Source organism: Gallus gallus, chromosome 2 (genome assembly GCF_016699485.2).
Source record: "Gallus gallus isolate bGalGal1 chromosome 2, bGalGal1.mat.broiler.GRCg7b, whole genome shotgun sequence".
Classification (NCBI taxonomy): Eukaryota; Metazoa; Chordata; class Aves; order Galliformes; family Phasianidae; genus Gallus; species Gallus gallus.
The window spans coordinates 76,145,645-76,168,129 of record NC_052533.1 but is presented as its reverse complement, the minus strand read 5'-3'; the positions used below and the strand labels follow the sequence as shown (position 1 = coordinate 76,168,129).

At 39.4% G+C, this 22,485-nt stretch overlaps 1 protein-coding gene across 4 annotated transcripts in view; it reads left to right on the top strand.

Annotated features, from left to right (window-relative positions):
• Positions 1 to 22,485, top strand: part of TRIO (trio Rho guanine nucleotide exchange factor) — a 237,447-nt gene that overhangs the window by 65,326 nt on the left and 149,636 nt on the right. For all 4 annotated transcript variants that reach the window (XM_015282226.4, XM_046930053.1, XM_025147706.3 and 1 more), the window contains exons 3-6: positions 5,152 to 5,266; positions 8,413 to 8,605; positions 9,247 to 9,759; positions 12,321 to 12,443. In XM_015282226.4, the coding sequence (XP_015137712.1) occupies positions 5,152 to 5,266; positions 8,413 to 8,605; positions 9,247 to 9,759; positions 12,321 to 12,443 (944 nt within the window). The remainder of the gene's footprint in view (positions 1 to 5,151; positions 5,267 to 8,412; positions 8,606 to 9,246; positions 9,760 to 12,320; positions 12,444 to 22,485) is intronic.

The window sequence follows — 22,485 nt, the reverse complement described above, 5'->3', positions numbered from 1 at the left end:
TTCCAAACTCGTTGGGATGAGTCAGCATCATTCTCTTTGCCATAATCGTAGTGTCAGATGATTTGGAAGACAGCCTCATATTTGAAAGTTGGTGGTTATTTTTATTTCTTCTGTTTTTGTTTCTTTTGTTGTTTGTTTTTGTGTGTTTGGTTTTTCTGTGGGGAGTAGGGTGGGAAGGGGCATTATTTATTTAGAAGTCCAGAAATAAGATTTATATTTGATAAAGCATAAAAATAATCCTTGAAATTGCTTGAGATTTGGTGTGGATCATGATGCTTGTAGGTGCTGTGTGGAGTTTATAGTACTTCATCCTTTCTATGCTGCTAAGTATCGTTCTAAAACAAAAATAATATTTTGTAAAGTGATTGACATAACAGACCAGTTTTCCTGCTAATCTAGAATGTCCTGATGCTTTTCCTTATGAATTGTAATGCTGATGAAGTCTTGCTTAAAACTATATTTTCAGAGGAAAGGAGAAAAGTAAATGGAATTAAATACAGAATTTTGATCCCTCATTGCTCTTTGGTTTTGACCTTGCTTTATGGCACTTCATGAAAAAAGTAATCTGTTTCCATTCCAAGACCTCTACATTTCCAGATTATCCAGAGCTTAGTTTAGACCCCGTAGGAGGGAGATGAAAGATGATAGGCTTTCTCTAATGTGTGCTTTTAACCATTTGGCCTTCTCAAAAGGCACTAATTCTGTGAAAGTAAAGAGGGCTAAATGTAAGCTGAAGATGAATTTAAATGGAAATGATAGATTATGAACTAAAGGAGATGAGGAGCAGGCAGGCAGAAACGGTTGCCAATGTGCCTGTGTGAAGGTAGTTAACTTCTGACAGAAGAGCGGACCAAACAGCTGTGGTCAGTGAGCCTGTCTGGAGATGATCTGCCAAAATCCATACTGTTTCACATTCCCACTGCAAGTGGGTCTGAAATGAAATGAGATACATCAGTAATACAAGTAATTTAAACAAACAACGCTCCCCCAAAGCCAAACCAAACTAACACCACCACTGGGGCTTAACCATTTTGGAACAAGATCTGTGAAGCCTTGTATCTGGGAATATATAGATATGGGAGAACATTGGACAAATGGCTTACAGAGGTTACAGTGTGCATGCTTTGTTTCATTCAGAAGCACAACTTCTGCTTTAGTACTTGGTATTAGTACTTGGTATAGTAAGTAGTTAAGGTTTGTAGAGTAGGAAAGAGCTTTTGGATTCCACTGCAGTAAACAGTACTCCTCATTCAAGCACCAGACTGTTTCAATGATAGCTGTTTCCTAAACCATTCTTGAAATAATGTTCTGATCCAATCAGAAATCTTAATACACTAAGATTTAAGGCACTTGATTTCAAACACCTTCTACGTAGGTACTGCTTTCACTCTGACTGTACTGCATTGCAGTTAAACTCTATATGAGCTTCCCTTTTTGTCTCCAGTAGGTGCTTCTTCAATCTGTTTTAGGCTGAATTAGGCTGTAATCGTATATTGCTTTGTTTCAGTCTTTCCATTTGTTTGCATGTGCACACATCTTACATGTCTGCTCAACATATTTTTTTTTTTGTGCACAGTTTGATCACTTTTGAAAAGGCTGTTTCAGTCACTGCTTTTTCTCTGCCACAAACCACAGTAGGTCTGATGTGATTCATTCTTGGGTTTCTCCTCCATTGTCACAATCTAGCCTAGTCTCTTAGCAAACTGTTAATAATGTGTTTCTGTAAATGAAAAAGATGAGTGAGTTTTTTATTGTCTAGTATATCTGAGTATGTGTTTAATTAGAAGAGAATTTAACTACCTTGTCTCTGTTATCTGCGGCACAGAGCAGGGTAGTGGACGTTTCTGTTTTGTTTTAAAGAAATGCAAACTAAATGCTGTACAATGAACAAATGAGAACTGTAGAGCACTTACTCATCTGTACTTTTTAAAATCTCTGGCCTGTATGCTCACTGTAAAGAAATTTTTCCTCACGTCCAGTCTTGAGCCTCCCCATTGCAGCCCTGTGCTATTCCCATTCTGCCATCAGTGAGCAGGGATAAGAGATGGGTACCTCCCTCTCCATAAAAACCTGATGCTCAGTTTCGTCTGAGTATTTTGAGACTAGGTGAAAGGGCATTTTCTAAGAAAAAACTACCCTGCTCAGCCTGGTTGGTTTTGGTACCATTTGGAGACCACTGACAAGACTGCTGTTAGTGATGTAAACTGGACAGAAGTGATTCATGTTAGCTGACTCATGTGAATTGATCAGCTACTTGTATGACACATCTTGGCATAAACAAAGAGAATATCTCAATACCATGGAGGTTTTGTACAAAAGAAAAAGGGTAGAAATGGAAGTCTGACTGATGAAAGCAGTAGCTTAATATGTTTTTGTAAAACCAAGACAAAAAGAGGGTTGACTTGAACAAAGGCTATTGTGAGACAGGAAATTCCCACCTGGTGCCTAATGCATTGTTACTTTTAACATTCCAGTTTGTGCATGACACAGGAGCATCAGGAAGAAAGGAAATGAGAGTAATTTATTGGAAAAGGCCTAAGTTTGGCTCTCCAGGCATAAAGCTGATAAAAGCTTGAGCAGATGAAAAAAAAAATGTAGTACTCTAAAGCGCTTGGAACTTTTTTGCTTAATACTTAACAATCTTAGTATCTGGTTCAAGACTAGATAGTGGAACTCATTTTGCCCAAAATCGAGTCTGTATTCATTTCTTCATTAGTCATCTAGACCTGAAATTTGTGTCATGACTTTTGTCTCCAACAAGTGAAAATTTCAGGATGTGATTTATCAGGAGTTTATGCACCATAGTTTAAAAATGATTTTCCTTTGTGGTGTACATGGAGCTGGGAGCCAAGTGAGACAGTGTCCAAAATAACTTAAAAAGAATATATATTTCTTTCCTCTTCCATGATGGAAAATAACATGGTAAAGTAGTTGATCTGTAGGACAGGCCTGAAGGAATTTGTTTAAAATACTTCGAGAGTGTTAAGACAATTTCATGTGTCCTCTTCACTGTTAGCTTCTGCTTTTGAAAGAATTTCTACCTTGAGCAATCAAGTACTTTCTTAGTGCAGTTCAGATTAGTAATGTTTTCTAGTTGAAACCTAAATTCTGTAGATGTGTAGCTGAGAGAAGCATTAAGGGCTGCAGCGACCTTTCAGCTAAGTTCAGTAGCTTTGAGGCCTGCTGGCCTCTGGAGCTGAGCAGAGGCTTGGACTGCTGGTCTGATCCTTTGTACTTCCTTTCTCTTATGGCTTCTGGCCTGTCTTCATCTCATCTCTTACGATGCAAAAATTCTCAGCATTCTCTGAGACAAAATCCCATCAAGGCCAAACTAAACCCTCTGCAGTAGAAGAGTTTAGTTGTTTTTGCCCTCTTATCCTATTTAAGACAAGAAGATAGATTTCCTTTTATGTTTAGGGTTCTGACTCTGCAGCTTGACAGAAATCTGAAGCAGCTTTTCCTTTTCTGACTTTCAGTTAGTGACTCATGGAGAATGCGCTCTGTGGTCCTGGGCTTTGGGTCTGCAGCAGGCATGCACAAGCTGCACTGGTATCGACAGTTTATGGGCTGGTCCGGTCCGGTTCCGTGACTAGTGGGGCGGAGGGATTTTTTTGCAAAATCCGTGCCTCCAGAAAAGGGAAACAGGGGACCTTCCACAAGAAAGAATAATTAAAAAAACAGCGGCAACGATCTGAGGAGAAACAAACTTAATTTACTAAATATAGTATCAGAATGCACGATAACACACTATAATACAATATAATTCAATATAATTGTTAATAAAATCAAATATAATTGAGAGAAGGATTGTCCGAGAGCTAAAGGCCTTACACTAATACTGAAGCCTTGCGTGCAGTCGGGAGCAGCAGCGAGACGATCCAAAAGCGAGCACAACGAGACGAGAAGATGAAGAGGACAATCCAGGTCAGGTTACCTACAGGCCTTATATCTGTTCCCCTGAGCAGGAATGATAACAGTACTCGAACAGTCTTCTGGGGAACGTAGTTCTTCTTCTCTTCCAGACAAGTACCCAGAACTAGAGCATTTGCTCTTTTAACTCCCAGTACACTGCATGATGTTATGATGTGGAATACCGATAACCAAAAATCATAAAACCATGACAGCTGGGGAGGATATTGGTGGATGCCTGAGTGACTAGTTCTATTCATTTACTCTTGGCCTGCCTTTTTAAGGAATTCTTTGAGACTCTCTTAATAACCTGCTTTTACAATGAGGAGCTGATTAAATGAGAAAACTCTTGGGGCACAGGATTGTGTTTCTCTGTGTTTCTGTGGGACAGGAGAAAACAGCCCACACACATCTGTGGTTGAGAATGTGTATGTGAAATCAGTTTGTAGGAATGGGTTTATGCTGTTGTGTGAGTGTCACAGAGAGGGGCTACTGACTTAAATGTAACATCGAGTAACGGTAACATTTTGTTTTCACGAGCAAGGCATTTGATGTGAAATTGCATTTTCATTTTGACTACAGTAAATGTGTGCGGTGTAACAAATAAGATGGATACATTTCTCTCCAAGTCAGATTTTCTAGCTTTTTGTATTGAATGGACTCAAAATTTCCTTGTTTTACATTGCTAACAAAATAAAAAACTACTAGATAACAGTTCAGAATCTGCACATCAGAATAGGGTAAAAATGCAAACAAAATGCTTTAATGGTACCCATATACTCATCTAGTATATTCTACACCTAAACTTAGTACTGGTTAAAGAAATGAACATTGAGTATTCTCTAAATGCTTGCTGACTCTACAATTAAATTTAATCCATATAACAGCTGATTCAAAAGTTAAATATATAATAAAGCATCATTGCTAGAGGTATCAGACTGCCCATCAAACTTAAATGCTTCTGTAATATGTACATGTAATACTATAGTTATTCTTTGTTTCAATTTTTTTTATGTTTTTTGACAGATACTTCCTCATTGTAAGAACTGGGACAGTGTGCTCACTGCTATTCCCAACATGGAATCTAAATGACCGTGTTGGCATTTAACTTGAAATCTTTTTAAAGTGGGTATGCATTCAGTAGCGTAGGAATTAGGTTTTCTAAAAGCATTATGAAGACGACATTTGCAAACCAGAATGATGTTACACTGTGGGTTTTTTTAAATGTGTTTTATTTTTCAGGTGGCAGAGATAAGCGTGGAGGCCCCATTCTAACGTTTCCAGCACGTAGTAATCATGATAGAATACGGCAAGAAGACCTTAGGAGACTAATTTCATACCTAGCTTGTATTCCAAGGTAAGGGCTGGTCACTAGATAGACTCTGAGGCTCTGCAGAAAGACAAATGTAATGTACTTCAGTACACTCACGAGCTAGAATATTTTGTGTGGACTGAGGTTATCAGAGTTCTCCTGTCTGTTATTCATGTCAGATAAGTTATTGCATCCTGATACAACACAGGAATACCCAGGATAAATATATATATAATTTCATGTACAGGTTTCAGATAAAACTGCAGAGATGTCTGTGAAAGTGTTGATGTTAGTGTACTGATTACAATGCATTATTTAAACAAATCACCAAATCTAGTGCTTGTACATATGTGCAAATGTACATATATGTATGTATTCACTCATTGTTCAATGTATATATCTTCTTCACTATATATACATTGTTCAGATAGAGCTTTGTTCTGAATGGTACAACTCGGGAGAAAAGTGAGCCTAAGACCCTGATTTTAGGTTTATCTCAGATTCTGCCAGCATCTGATACAGACTGAAGCAACTCTGAATATGCTTGAATAAGTTTGCATGTGACCTAGCAGTTGTCATTATAGTTAGAAAAAATCCTTGGTGCAGCATACCTCAATACAATTTCTTATGCAATAATAAAATGTATTGTGTAATAAAATAATAATATTTCTGTGAGTTGCTAATTTGTAGACATTTTTCTTTGTGTCTGATGTATCAGATGTCAGTTTCAGATTGGCATAAGTACTGTCATTAAGCAAAGAAAGACAACTCCCCCAAGAAAAAACATTCTAAAAGCCTGGTTAAATGTGGCCCTCCTAACAAGTAATTTTCGGTAATTCAGTTATTCTGGCTTTTATTTCACTTTTAAGCGCAGAGGTATTTTGTATTTTTTTTTCTTTCTGTCTTTCTTTAATTAAACTGAGAGATTTGGAGAGATACAGGAAGGAAAAGGAGAAGTCTTGAGATTTTTTACCTCTGGAAATCACCAGACTTCACATTTGAATGCTTGATGTACATTCTGACACTCTAGAGCTTCAAGTTACTAGAGAAGTTAGTAGACAAATATGCATCAAAGTAGGCCATAGAGAGTTTTCTAGAGATAATCTGGCAAAGTTCAGCCATGTTCTTGCAAAAGGTGTGTGCTAATTTAGCAACTAAATAGATTTAAAGTGGAAGCTTGGTTCAGGATTTTATATCTCTGCAAGCATGGCTAAGATTTGATAATGAAAACAGCTTTATTAAAAGCTTAATTTATTTTCATACAAGTCACGTGTTAAGGACTGGTCTTATAACTCCTTAACTGGGAAATCCTAATTGGTGCAAATAGCCCCACACAGTTCATCTGTCAATTAATTACTGCAGTGCAGTTACTGTACGTAGTTGAAAGTTTTTGGCAGCAGATCAAAACTCCTAAGGTAGCGTTCCATCTTAGATTTACATTAATTTAACAATTTATCTGATTATTAAATGTTGCTAAATTTAAGTGACCTGCACTGACTGGACAAAGTATTAGTGTAGTTCAGGTTTACCGAAGAGATAATCTTGTCTGACCAAAACCTGCAGAAACAATTTTTGTGATGCCTAGCTGAAATAAATTCATCCTTTGTCAGATGACAGGGACTGTGTGATTGAGACTGGGGGGGCCATCTGCATCACATGGAGAGGGGCTGCTTTGTGCAGCCTTGTAGATGACTAGGTGCATGCCTCATGAATCAGCGGCAAGCACTCTTCCTCATGAATGGATAGTTTGTGTAGGTAGGCAGGGTAGGGATGGCCTGAGCAGCACTCAGAAATAACGTGAAACCTTTCGGTAGTGGGCGTGTCTTAACTTCAAAACAATATTTGTATTTGTCCTTTTAATTTTGTGATGCTTTTAAAAAATATATACAGTGTGGTCAGAACAATTTGAAGTTATAATCTGCATGTATTCTTCTGCTATCTGTGCTATTTTTGGACAGCTGGGAGAGCCAACAATTATGTCCTTTTTAAGCTGTTTTTGAAAAGCTAACATCAAAACAACTCTTCTTCTAAGGAAGTTAGATTGCTACTCCTTTCAGCAGCACTTCAGCTCTCCAGAGTCAGTCATAACTCATCTATCTCATAGTGTGACCAATGAGACTGCGTAAAGCATGCCAATGAAGTGTTCTTACTTCCCAGAGAGTCTAAAAGTCTCGCCACACACATTCCAGAATTGCGTTTACGTTAGTCACATCCCTGCAAGTGATTCATGTACTCGGACGGTGGACATTTGGTCCCTTTTGATAGTCTGTTGGTTATGACTCGATTTTGAAATACCTTCTCTTTTCATGTTAACCTGTTCCTGTAGTGTGTTCTCCTGGAACAAAATCAAAATTTCTGGTGTTGGTGGCGATTGCTGCTGTTGATCAGCAATGCAAATTGTACTGAGTGCACAAAAGAAGAAAAGAAACAAAATCTGCTGTTCTCAGAAGAGTTGCCAGGAAGTCTGAGTATAAGGTCTGCCAACTTTTGGACAGCAAAAATGAGCTCAAATGTTGTAGAAAAAAGTCGATATGGTTTTCTTCACAATGATAAAATACTTTCTTATCCATTATGCATCCAGAAATTGATCTTGTTACAGAAGTGATTGTCACTAAGGGTTTTTCATCTGCAAACTAACAGTTTTTAACTCTCAAATAATCTGGGATATCTGAAATAGTTTACCAAACATTGCAGAAGTGGTAGGTAAGAACAGCTTAGAAGCTTCTGTCTTTTAGAGGTTCCCCTCAATGATTACAAAAACATGGATGCTATTTTCAGTAAAGTGTGTGTTCTACAGAGTCATTTGTAAATGAATTACATATTGGTGCTTCTGTAAATGGTGACTTCACTGTATGTATTGGGTGAAAGAGACACAAGACCGGAAGAAGAATTGTGTGTATATAAACAAGGAAAATGAAATATGAGGTAAAGGCAGATCGTCAAATCAGCAACAAGTTTAAAATATCTCCCAGCAGGAGTTTGGCAGTGGAGCAACAACAGGCTTCCAGAGAAGTTTTGCACTACCTTGATGAGAGTTGCTGTGTGCATGAGATAGTCAACAGCAAGGCCCTAGGGGTGTGATTGTTCATTAGGTTAGCACACTTTAATTAGGGAGTGTATTGCTGTAAAAGTGTTGTCTGTGTTTGAATTTGTAACACTTGCTTGATAACCTTTTCTTCTTTCTTCTGCAGTGAGGAAGTATGTAAAAGAGGATTCACTGTCATTGTAGATATGCGTGGGTCAAAATGGGACTCTATAAAGCCTCTGCTGAAGATTTTACAGGAATCCTTCCCATGTTGTATTCATGTTGCACTGATAATCAAGCCAGACAATTTCTGGCAGAAACAGAGGACTAACTTTGGCAGCTCTAAGTTTGAGTTTGAGGTAATTTCCCCTATGCTATATGGATTTATATTTATTTCGTGATGTAGGTGTACTACTCACTACTGACTGACATCTTGAGCATTCTCAGGTAAATAACATTCTGGATGAGAAGAGAGGTAGATGAGGCCAGTTGTTCTAGAGGGAATGTAGTTTCTTTTATATACTTAAACTAGATGTGCACATCATCATATGTACTTTCTTTGAGCATGAAAAAAATGGACTTTGGGTTTTATCCCCAAAGGTAAATAATTTGATTTCATCTATATTGTGTCTGCATTATGGTAGTTGTTCTATCATGAACATTCCATATAGAGGAAAGCAGCCAAGTACATAAACCTTGCCATTATCCTGCTGCTGATTTACAATATGCAAGTCAAAAGTTAATCAGAACAGTAGCCATAAGAGTGGTTTCTTCAGTGTGGTGAGATAAAGAAACAACATTCCTCTCACTGGGGGGCAGTACCAGCAAGGTGGGAGGTTGATGAGAATTGGCGTTGGAGAAGAAGTCTATAAAGGAAGTCACGTGGACTTGATAAGCAAAGCGATCAACTTATAAACAGAGAGAAAAAAAAACTTGAAAGATAAATTCAAATTAATTTCAGTAACAGCACTTTTAAATTTTCGTCTTTATTTTCTTTTAGACAAATATGGTGTCTCTGGAAGGCCTTACCAAAGTCGTTGATCCTTCTCAGCTCACCCCAGAATTTGATGGCTGTTTGGAGTACAACCATGAGGAGTGGATAGAAATCAGAGTTGCCTTTGAGGACTATATTAGCAATGCAACCCATATGCTGTCCAGACTGGAGGAACTGCAAGATATATTGTCAAAAAAGGAAATGCCTCAGGACTTGGAAGGTGCTCGCAATATGATAGAGGAACATTCACAATTAAAAAAGAAAGTCATTAAGGCCCCTATTGAGGACCTTGATGTGGAAGGACAAAAGTTGCTCCAGCGAATACAGAGCAGCGATAGCTTTCCCAAAAAGAACTCTGGGTCAGGGAATGCAGACTTACAGAACCTTTTACCCAAAGTATCCACCATGCTGGACAGGCTGCACTCAACACGGCAGCATCTGCATCAGATGTGGCATGTGCGGAAATTGAAATTGGACCAATGTTTTCAGCTCAGGCTGTTTGAGCAGGATGCTGAAAAGGTAAGAGGTTGGGGAGGGGAAGGTAAGTGGGCACTGTCATTAAAAGGAACAGTGATTGACTGACTTGAGTAACAAGGATAATTACAAGTAGTAATTTTTGTCTTTAGAGTTATTCACTAGTCTTTTAATAAGAAATAAAGTGGGATTTTTTTTTTTTATTGCTAGTGAATCTTAGTCTCCTAAAGTAGAGGGGATGGAGTAGTAATTCTAAGCTGTAAAGAACACGAGTAACTTTCACTGAAGGTAAATTTAAGTGGTGATGACTTTAAAGCTTTTGCTTTGGTACATTTTTGTTCCAGACGGATGCTTTTGCTGGTATCAAATAAAGATGAATGCTTCATACTTTATAAATGCAGATGATTAGGGATTACATCAGTCTCTTTTTGAGTGACCCTTGGGATTTGAGTGACAGGCAGTCAACAAAGTCTGAAGAGGCTGACATGGGAAACTGCTTCATTGATGCCAGATTTAGGGTCTCAGGCTAAAAACTGATGTATCTTTTTTGACAACACATATGTCATTAACAGAGGACTGACTGATTTCAGAGTGTTTTGAGTTAACCAGTCCTATTGAATAATAAAGCCCTTGATTGTCGTGGAATTTGAAGAACTGCTATAGCAGGCAATGCACCATTAGATGAGTTCAAATAAGATCTGTTCTCATATGGAGTCGTTTTGTGATCACTTATTAACTTGCTACTGCAGAACAAATAGCTTTGAGAAAAGATAGGAAGGTTTTCTATGGGAGAAGAAATAATAGACTGTGCAGTCAAGTGGTAAGTATGGTCTTTGTCAGATTTCTTAAAATATTTGACATAAGATTGCCTGAGCTGGGTGAGACCAAAGGTCCATGTTAAGCTGGTATCCTTCTCTCCAGTTATGGTCATGAGCAGATGCCCGGGGAAGAGTAAACACAGAGGAAGCAGACATAGTACTTCTGCCTCTGTCTTCCTCTGTTTTCTTCCCCCGTACTTTCCTGTTCCCTGATCATTTCTGCTCAGGGATTTTCATAACAGGACTTCAAATGTTTTCTACTGTGTTTGAAAAAGAAACTTCTGAACCATATAAAGCAAGTGTTTACTGAATGGATGTAGCTGAAAATAGTAGGGGCATGTATAAGGAGTGGGGAAAAAATACAGTCAAGTAAATTTAGATTCACGAAGTTAGAAAAGAATAAGCATTAAAACTGAATAAACAGCCAGTGCTGTACTATTGTTCTTGCAGGACCCAAGTACTTTTTGGCAACTGTTCAGTGATTTATTTATGGCACAAACAAAATATACTTTGGTTTTGAAAGAAATGTTCTTCATTTACTCATCTAAAAATTGCATACCTAACTTGGGCTTTTAGAAGCTCCTTGTCATATACTTGAGCCTGGGAAATTGATCTCTGTCCTGCCATGTGATTATATAAGCTCCTATCTGTGTTTTCTAGATTCCTGATTCCAAGAATAATACTATTTTAGATTCATGCATTTAGCTTTCAAAATAGAGGGGAATGTTAGGCACCTCAAAAGGAAGTTGACAACAGCTAGAGTGCTTGGAACTTCATTCCCAGATCAACCAGTAGAGTAGGATTCAAAAGATGGTTTCTGTGGTATCCTAGCCCACGTCTTGGTTAAGGCGCATGTCTCAACATACTTGTAGCCTTTGATAATTGGTAATATTACTCTGAACGCTGTTCTGAGTACTTTAACAGATGTTTAAATGAGTACTTATTACTCATTGTTGCCATTTCTTTCATAACAATCTTTTTCAGCTAACCCAAAGAGTAGGTAGGAGGTCTTACGAGCTGCAATATAGCAAGGATTTCAAGACCTATGTGTGTGTGTTATACCTCACCTTTAGCTGTGCTGCTTGGTCTGTGAAAACTTCGTCTTTCAGTGCCACTGCTAACATATTTGTGAACTTCCAGTAATGGCCATTGCTAGACAAGATCTTTCCTAAATTTTGTTTGAATATTAAAATGCTTTTCACATAGACATATTTCAAGTTTATTAGTAATTTTTTTTTTCTGGAAGAAAGGTAATCTGTAACACTGCTCAAGTTTGTTTTTAATTTTCTATGCAGTACAAAATTTATCCTCCAGTCTGTCATAAAGTTATGAACTAAAAATATCAAACTTGCTAAAGGACTTGATCAGCAGGAATAAATTTATAATTGATTTCCATGAGTTGCCATTTTCGTTCTAAATTACTAAACTGCTGACATAATGAAATGCTGACACTGAAGACCTGTATAAGCTTAGTAACACAGGGCTGTGCTCCAAGTGTCTTCGTTTACTATGACTTCCTACTAATTAAATTGATTTTATTGTAGTTTGAGATAAACACCTAAATGAAAGGTTCAGGAACCTCAGCTGTTGGTCCAAGAAGTCAGATTTCAGCACTCATTTGTTTAAAATATACAGTAACTTACAGGAGAAAGAGTATGAGTATAAATTTTAATGACCTTAGATTCTTTCTGTTGTCTTTGTTCACAGATTTCTCATGTTACTTGCATATAATTTAATTTGTTCCATAACAAATGAGTAATTTTTTTTTTCTGTAATATTTTCTTGTAGATGTTTGACTGGATCACACACAACAAAGGTCTGTTTCTGAACAGCTACACAGAAATAGGAACCAGTCATCCCCATGCTATGGAACTTCAGACACAGCACAATCACTTTGCCATGAACTGTATGGTAAGAACAGACCTCACTTGACAGCACTGACACATGTATTTGCTCTTTGTAAAGGCAGAACTCAGAAGTCACACACACAAATCATCCCTTCTGTTACAACTAGTACAAAGCTGTATTTGAGCAGTGAAATCATATGATACAAGAAGAAAATAAAGGATAGCTAAGTTCAGAAGTACTGTGATCAAACAATTAAATTCTTTGGACCATTGGCAATATTCAGTGCAACCTTGGAATTTCTGAAATGTGTGAATCCAAACTTAGAAAACCTGGGATATGTGCTTAAGTATGGTGTTACATCTCCGGGAATTGTATGTAATATGATTTATAAACAAACAAAAACTACCACCAACAGAAAAAAACGTCTCAGTGTCTTCTGAATAGATGGCATCTTAGGCACAAGAAGTTCTGAGAAGTGATCAGTAACTAACCCCAGTGTAATAGTTTTCCTTTTTGATTGGAACACACACTTCTCATTTCTGATTTAGTGGAATGGAGCTAAAACATTTTTCTTGTCAAATATGATCTTGAGATGAGTCATCAGTAGGCTACAGTTAAGAATTAAATTTGTCATTGGCAGTGAGTGAAAGCTGCTTATTATCAGTTTTATGAATGTCCTGTTTGGAAATGGGGACTAAGTTCTCAAGCATACTTTGGTACTTTTTCACAAGGAGGGCTGGAGGTGCGTAAGTAACTTTGGGAATCTGGGCCTCAATCCAGTTCCTGGCTTTCAGGGACTGGAAGAAGAACACTACCACGCTTGTTAGAAATTAACATCTTTGGCAGTTTAAGGATGGGAATTGAATTAAAGTATTGTTAAAACAATCAACTCTTGAAAGAGGGTGTTTTTGTAGGACAGGACTAGTAAGTGTGGAAAGAAAGCATGGCAAAGTACACCAGGTAATTTATCTTGCTGTAATTATAAGAGGGATAGTTAAACAACTCTTATGTCTGGTATTGCCAGATGGGTGTGGAGGAATACGTTTTCTTCTGCAACTCAAGTATGTTTGTGAAAGTTTAAAAAAAGATAAAATCACTGAAATTTTGAAAAGAATAAAGCAAACATTGTGGAACATTGTATTGAAGTTATGTAGTGTAATATAGACGGAGGTAACTTTGACCTTTAGGTCTGGAAGGTGCAGGTCCCCTCTGTGGGCACAGAGAATTACTCCTGCATGGAGTAACAAATGCTTGTAGCTCATTGCTCTGCACATGAAATACAGCAGAAGTAAACTCAGAGAAGGACCATGGGTGTCATTGACGTGAGATAACTTTTGGAACTTTTAAATTCTGGATAGCTTCCCATGCTGTTCTTGGTCTTGTACTGTAAAGGTTAAAGTTATTCAGTCTATCCAACTATTAATTACTGTTGACCCTTCAAAATTTCAGAGGCTTTTTTCCTTCTCCTTTACGTTTACTTTTTTGTTTGTTTGTTTGTTTTTTAAACTTCCCTGCCAGGAAACATTTCAGCAGTGGATATAGCATAATCCCTCCCACTCTTAGCCTTTTTATGCTGCTCTCTGTTTTGCCTGTAATCAAGCGTGTTAATTACACAGGAGTTTTTCTTACTTCGCCCAGTGATTTCTTGAAGCATGTGAGGAACAGCTTAAATCTGGGCCAAATAAAACAACTCAAAAACTAGGGGTAGGAGGAAAAAAAAAAAAAAAAAAAAAAAGCTGTGCTTTTTCAATGCATTTCTGTAGTGTAGCTTCTATGAAATGGTCCTTTCCCATACGATGGGAAAATTATGAGTGTCTGGTTTTGATTTGATCAGCATTCAGGTTTTTGGAGTTCTATTTCATTAAACAACAAAAACTGTACATGTATAGAAGGGATAAACTATACTCAATGCACCAAGAAAAAACATGGAAAACTGATTGAAATTCAGCAGCCCTTATTTTTCATTTGTTTATTACTGGAGAAAAATGTCAGGCAATCTTAACTCCTCCATGTATGTTCAGCTTCTCCCTGATCAAATGCTTACCAAGTTGCTATTTTCTTTCAGAGTTGATTTAAGATTTCTTACATGAGTGTTCTACCACTAGAGATGGTATTTAACTTTCAACCCATCTACAGCAATGCAAATTTATTTAGTAGTGTGGTGTAGAGGAAAGAGTTATGGCAACTAAGTATCATAATACTTATATCCAGGAGATTTTGAAGGCTTTTCCATGTGACCCTAATAGGTCTTGCATTTCAGGCAGTTTCTTTAAGCTCACTGTAGGCAGGGGAGATCTGTTCAAAGAATAAATGCTGCCCAAGCAACCAAATACAACCTCTTGCACTTAGTCACAGCTTAACCCTGATAACTGATGTTGCAGCTGCTTTTCTTAACACACTGTGATTGCCACAGGGCACATGGTCCCTTCGCAGCAGGTGCTACCCTCCATCAATAGCTGGCCCTCCCATCTTCCCTTCCTCCCCAAGTAGAAGCTTGGCTTTCCAAAGGGCACAGGAGGGCAGGTTCTGCAGCTGCTTCTACTGAGCTCGGGTGAGATGCCAAAAATTTAATCCAATCTTCCAGTTCAGAATGAACCACCTGGTTGTAAGCCATCGTGAAAACTACTTAGTTCCTGTCATCAACAAGAGTTTGTTACATCAAGGGCAAAGAGGATTTACTGAATATTTCCTTTTTCCTTATAATGGCTTTCTGCCATTTTTAGAATCAGTACTACAGCACAGAGTGGTTGGAAGTTTAAGCCAAATATGGTAAAACAAAAAGGTGAAGAATGCACTGGGGCAGGAAATAGAACTACACTTTCAGCAGCTGGCATCTTCTGCATTAAGTATGTGATAGACTGATGTGGTTGCCCTTCAAGGTACTAAGTTTATGGAAGTCTTAAGCTTAATACATAATCTGATTCTCATTGCAGTGATACTGTCCTAGAGAAAATCTGGATAGATGGAGTGATGTACATCGAAGGTGGAAATGTGCTTTGTTACCATTTGTTAACATGTATGTTGACATGGCTAGGAACGCTCTCTGAAATGTTTACTTGTTTAATGTAGTCTGCCATTACTGAAATGGAGCACTGATGAGTGGCAAGACCATTTCTTTATAGTGAAGTAATTCTCACCTTCCCTGACTGTGGGGAAGAACAGTATCTCAGAAATTCTTTCCTCTAAAGATGAGAGTGGTTTTTCACTGTCATTTAAAAGGCCTGCTCTCAGCAACAAAAAACTGCCGTTGTTAAGTCCAGAGATTTATGTGAGCTAAGCAATACTCTGTTTTAGCTTCACGTTCCTCTTTGGATGACTAAACCAATGCTTCACTTCTCAAAACAAGTTTTTAGTACCTTTTAAGGTAAAAACTTGAAAATAAGACATCACAGGACTTGTAAATATATAAAAAAAAATCTCTCTAGTTTTTAAACTGCAAAAATAAAGAAGCTGTGATTGTACCATTAGTCTTGCATGGAAGAGTCAGAGAGGCTGATACTGTGTCTGTCCACTCTTTTTTTTTTTTCCTGCTATTTTCTTCAAGTCCTCTGGGATTTAAGGGAGACTAAAGCAGTCATGAAACATGCGTGTGAGGAGTAGGATGACATTATCTATTTCAATATTTTCTTCTACTTTTCTTGCAAGATCAAATGGCCTTGCTTTCATTAAGCTCAACTGTGCCCCTTACTATGTAGGTAAGAGTCAAAATGATTGGAAAGCAGTTTAGTAAAAAAAAAAAAAAAAAAAAAAGGTTTCCACAGAGAAAGCTGACTGCCTTCTGTTAAAGGCTGTGTTACAACTACTACTTGTTTTAGGATGCTGATAGGGGCCAGCAGTAGAATGTGTTTATTAGCTGTAATCCAAAATAATCCTGTTACTATGTCAATCATAAGCGTGTTTCTAAGTTGATTCATACTGTTTGCAGAGCAAGTTGTGACTTGTTCTAGACCATTTTTATCAAGATAGCAATCAATTTATTTCACTAAAAAGGAAAGTGCCAGAGATGAACATTGGTGGGAGTTTAGGGAACCTAAAATAGAAGTATGAGAACAGTACTTGAATCTCACTGGGATTACAGAGTTAAAAGTTGCAGGGATGACGTACTTGGCTTGGCTTACTCAAATCCAGCCACAGGGACTGGTACAAAGGAAAAATATTAAGAAGGTCAGGTGAGGTAAAATTGGCTTAGTTGCCAGTGTGACTCTTTCCTCTACGTTGTACTACGGACATTTTTCACTCTGGATTCATTTTGTATTTCAAATACATTTTATAACTACAGGAGTTGTCATTTGAGATAGACTCAAACTCAGTGTGAATTCTATATTCACCTGAGCTCTCTGAGACCTCAGGAGACAAGACCAAATCCATAGGTTGTGAATTGTGCATTCTTTCTCAGATCACCTTGAAATGCAGATTTGCACAGAAGGCTTCATTCAGAATGGTAGATAGTGTAAGCTAGCTCTTCTGTCCTGTTTTCTCCTCTTTTAAGTAATAGATTACTTATGCAGGGCTCTCAGTAAAAATACTGAGATAAAACTTGAACAGTAAAATCCATCACTTGTCCAACCAATCTAACAGTGCTAATAGAAAAGGTAAAACTTTCAAAATAGGAATGGGGTAGAAAAGCAGATATTACATTAGTAGTTCTGAATAATATTAGTTTAAGCAAACCATAGATTTGTGGTGTTCTTGAAGTTCTCCATTCAAGGAATGCGCAATTAGGGATACTGATCAGACTGGGAGGACGTTCTGAGTTCACATCCAGAAGGTATTCTGTCTGGTGCTAGAGCAGCTAATGCTTGGAGGCCACCAACCTGAGAAGGGACTGAAAAGGCAAACTGAGTTCAGACTATTTTCAGCTTCTGAGAAGCAATTTGAAATCAACAAAATGACATAGAATAAGCTGTATGTGCAAAATTTAAGAAGGAAGAAGTAAAAAAAAAAAAAGTAAACATCAGTCAACTGGAGAAAAGTTAAAGCAGTAACTAGTATGTTCACGTCAGTAGATCATTGTACAATTAACAAATGTACAGTTAGCAGAGTGGCATGGTTAGGATGGTACTTCACAGGTTTTATAGTTAGAAAGATTATTGCAGTAGAAAGAGACAATCAAAAATCAATGAAATACCCATGTCATAGGGTTGCAGTAGAAAGCTCCAAAGGGAATAGTCTCCAGAAAGAGATCCTTCCCTAGGGGCACTCAGCCCTTAAATGGGGTCTAGGAGAGGTGCAGCCAGGCTCCACCCCTTACTGTCACACAGGTGAATTGCCTTCACCTGTGCTCCCAGGGCTGACTCAGTGCTTGCCTCAGGTGATCAATCAGTGGTTCAGGCCATGATTCAACTGTTCCCATACACTGTTTATGTTTATACACTTCCATATGAGAGGAAAAATGTGAAGAAAGTTGAGTAGGGCAAAATTATATTTAACTCGTTACAGTACTGATAGCAATAGTTAACTGAGAATATTTTGAGAATTTGTGTAAGGTTAACTCCTTAATCGTGTTTTTTACATTGCTGATTTTATTTCTGTTCTGGGGAAGAGACCAGGTGACACTTCTGGTGTTTCTGCAGCCCCCTTTACTATTGCTGCAAGAGAGACAATATAAGAGGGGCTTTAAATCATTCAGATCATAAAAGGAGCTGTTACTTCACTATACCTTACCTTAGTTGCTGCTTCTTTGATGAAGTGGCAGACAAATTGGAAATTCTATTGCTAGAATACTGCTAAAATATTTTCATCACAGGCAATTAGTTTAAAACTCACTGCAGTGTATTATAAAGGTGCCATTCAGTATGCTTATGGATCATGTCACTGGGGTGGTTGTTTTTAACATCAGATGCTAAATAATCTGTGTGTCTGAAAATTCCTGCTTGCAATTTTAGAGTAAATATTTTGTAAATTGGTGTGGGAAAATCAGGAAGTAAAACAGAGCCTTCAGGGCATCTGCTGTTTATTTTGTATTAAGTATGATAAAAGTTCAGTCAAGCTGGCAGGTTGTTGCCTCCATTTTCTCCTGTATACTCTCTTTTCAGGCACACGCCAGGGGATGACACAGTGCACTGCTGCTTGTGTTAAGCCACTAATCGTGTTGCCTTCCTAAGCTGAGCAATCTGTTTTGTTGTTGTTGTTTTATATATATACTCTCTGCAGGGAATAATTCTGCCATGAGGAACTTTCTGGGTATTGTAAGGTGTCTTTTCAGCTTCTGGCTAAAGGGTATTGTGAGATAAAGTAATTGTACAATATACAGTAGTATATTTTCTGTACGTACTGCAGTGCAGTAAGTTGAGTTGTTCTCTTCTTACTTTTGTTACATCAGTTATGTCTAACATGATGTAAGAAAAGAATATTTCTTCCGCATTTCAGCTTTTAAACAGCTGGAATATACTTAGAAGCTGCATTTGCCTCATGCAGATTCACGTGATGCCTAAGAAAATATTTAATTATTATTACCTAATCACTGTTCTTTCTTTAACTAAAACTTGGATGTGAATCCGTATAATGAATAAGAAGTCCATTCCTGGAACCAAGGGAGTGACCACCAGCTTGCTTGGAACAGTGCTTCTGAAACATTGCACAAAATATGCATTTGTCATAACACTGATGACAGTGGAGCTGCCTGTCCCTTCAGAATATGGAACAAAATTTGTTGATCAGTTAAATATGGTCTAATTGTAGTGAATTGGTGTTTGATATTCTTTGCTTCCTTAACTAAATCTGTCTTTTATGGGTCATTGCATTCTTAAGCCTTTAGTAGATGATCAGAGGGCTGGAGCACCTCTCCTGTGAGGAGAGGTTGAGGGAACTGGGCTTGTTCAGCTTGGAGAAGAGAAGGCTCCGGGGAGACCTCACTGCAGCCTTACAGTACATTAAGGGAGCAGGAGGGGGAACAGCTGTTTACAAGGGTGGATAGTGATAGGACAAGGGGGAGTGGTTTTAAACTGAGATAGGGAAGGTTTAGGTTAGATATTAGGAGGAAGTTTTTCACTCAGAGGGTGGTGACGCACTGGAACAGGTTGCCCAAGGAGGTTGTGGATGCCCCATCCCTGGAGGCATTCAAGGCCAGGCTGGATGTGGCTCTGGGCAGCCTGGTCTGGTGGTTGGCAACCATGCACGTAGGAGGGGGGTTGAAACTCGATGATCGTTGTGGTCCCTTTCGACCCAGCCCATTCTATGATTCTATGATTTATCAGGAAATAAGGGATATGATAGTGGAAAATAATAGTTGAGATTATTATAGGTCTCTTGGAGGAAAGAAACATGGTATGCGTGGCTTGGAAAATGTTCAGCTGTCAGTACATTTCATAGAATCATAGAGTCGCTAAGGTTGGAAAAGACCCACAGGATCATCCAGTCCAACCATTCGCCCATCACCAATGGTTCTCACTAAACCATGTCCCTCAACACAACATCCAAATGCTCTTTGAACACCACCAGGGTCAGTGACTCCACCACCTCTCTGGGCAGCTCATTCCAGTGCCTGACCACCCTTTCAGAGAAGTAGTATTTCCTAACGTCCAGCCTGAACCTTCCCTGGCACAGCTTGAAGTCATTCCCTCTAGTCCTATCACTAGTCACACGAGAGAAGAGGCCGACCCCCAGCTCAGTACAACCTCCCTTCAGGTAGTTCTAGAGAGCAATAAGGTCTCCCCTGAGCCTCCTCTTCTCTAGACTGAACAATCCCAGCTCTCTCAGCCGCTCTTCATAAGGTCTGTGCTCCAGATCCCTCACCTGCTTTGTTGCCCTCCTCTGGACACGCTCCAGGGCCTCGATGTCTTTCTTACAGTGAGGGGCCCAAAACTGGACACAGTACTTGAGGTGCGGCCTCACCAGTGCTGAGTACAGGGGGACAATTACTTCCCTGTTCCTGCTGGCCACACTATTTCTGATACAAGCCAGGATGCCATTGGCCTTCTTGGCCACCTGGGCACACTGCTGGCTCATGTTCAGTCTAGCGTCAATCAACACCCCTAGGTCCATTTCCTCTACACAGTCTTCCAGCCACTCTGCCCCAAGCCTGTAGCGTTGCCTGGGGTTATTGCGGCCAAAGTGCAGGACCCGGCATTTGGTCTTGTTGAATCCCATCCCAGTGGCCTCAGCCCAGCTATCCAGCCTATCCAGATCCCTCTGTAGGGCCTTGCTACCCTCAGGCAGATCAACACTTCCAGCCAGCTTGGTGTCATCTGCAAACTTACTGAGGGTGCACTCAATGCCTTCATCGAGGTCATCAATAAAGATATTAAACAGGACAGGCCCCAGCACCGACCCCTGGGGAACACCACTTGTGACCGGTCACCATTTATTCATATTCATGCTACTGCAGTGGGCATTCCACGTTTGTGAAGCCAGACTGTCACAAGAAGCTGAATGCATTTTAACCCCAGCTCAGTTTTGATTTGCTTAGCTACTGGTGCTCTATCTTTCATATCTAACCAAGATTTCAGAATTTCCAAAATCTTATGTTATGTAAATGGTTCAAGTGGCAGTCTAATATAGCCTTTTTTATTTTTTTTATTTCAACACACATATTTTCTTGCCACTGACCACATACTGGTTTTCTGGATTCATCCAGCATTCTGGCATTTATGCTTTGTACACTTGAGTGTAAGCCGTCTCCATTGCTTAAAAAATTTGTTTGAAATAACCGTTGTGTTCTCTTACAGTTGTTCAGATGTACTTAAGAGGAAGGCATAGGCATGTGAGGTAACAAAAAAGAGAAGATACTATGCAGGAGAGAAAAATAGGCAACATAGCACCATTGTGCTCAATTTAATGAACCAACTGAGATATGAGTTGTCAGGAAAGTTTTATGTCCTCCCTTGTGTTGATGCACACATAACTAATAGAGACCTGTGCCAGTTACTGCTCAGACACATCAGTGTGGTGAGGCTTGGGGGAACTGCAGCACTTTCTCCAGCCAGCTTGTCAAAGGCCCTCAGCAGCAGCTCAGTGCTGGCAAGTAGCGGTTTCACCTGAGGGACAGCTTCTGCGTGGTGTTGGGTGCCCACATACCAGTGTTCCCCCCAACCTCTCTTGCTGGTAGGAGTATAGACAGACTTTGGCACAACCTCCTCATCAGATCTGTGTGCAGTAATAAAACAGTGCAGTTTTCTAGCAATTTCAGGTTTTGTTCTTCTGTCACTGGGAGCTGTTGCATGCATTGTTGTGTTTTTCTTGGCTCATTATTCTGTGTTCCTAAGCCCTTGACCAGGGGCAAGGCTGTGTTGCTGCTACTGCTGCTGCTGACAGGTACCTGGGTGCTCTGCAGCATTTCTTAGGTACTGGAATTTCAGAAAGTACTGTGCAAATAGTGAAGGAAAAGACAGAAGGAGAATGCAGCTCCACAGGCCTGAGGCTTCAGGGAGTGCCGGGGGCCTCTTCTCAGTACTGGAGCAGCCGGAGGTGGTTTCCTTGCCCAGAGGAAGCTTGCAGTTATTAAGGAGCTTTGTTGCCAAGTAAGGGAGCTGCAGGAGGAGGTCAGCAGACTTGCACAGCACCAGAGATAATGAGGAAGAGATTGACCGGATCTTTTCCAGCTTGTAGATATGAGCCTACTAATTATACTGAAGGGAGAGTCAGTCAGAGTCTCTGCCTGCCTGTTCGGGAAGTGAGGGTTCCCATGATGTTAAAGGTTGGATGATAATGGCTTCTGGCACAAGGAGTAAGATTCCTGCTCCACCTCAAGATTCACAGCTGTAGAATAGGTTCACTGACCTCATAACTGTTGACGAGCCAAGAGCTCTGTCAAATGAAGCATCTGTATTGGCTGACTGTGAGCCACACAGGATCAGCAAAAGGAAGCAGCAAGTGATAGCAGTGGGAGACTCCCTTCTGAAGGGGGCAGGTTTGCAGATGTGGTCATCTGACACCTTGTCTATGGATGTTTGCTGTTTATTGGGGGCCTTGGATTTGGGATGCTGGAGAAACACTGCCAAAGCTTGTCCAGCCCTCCGACTATTACCCTGCCATTCTTCCATGTTGAGCATACCAGTTATACTGCTAAGATGACCTGGGAAGTATCAAACATCACTACTTCGTTCTAGCAGCATTGGCCAAGGTCTTGGGGGGAGCCAGGTGGTGTTCTCCTCAGTCCTGCTGGTGA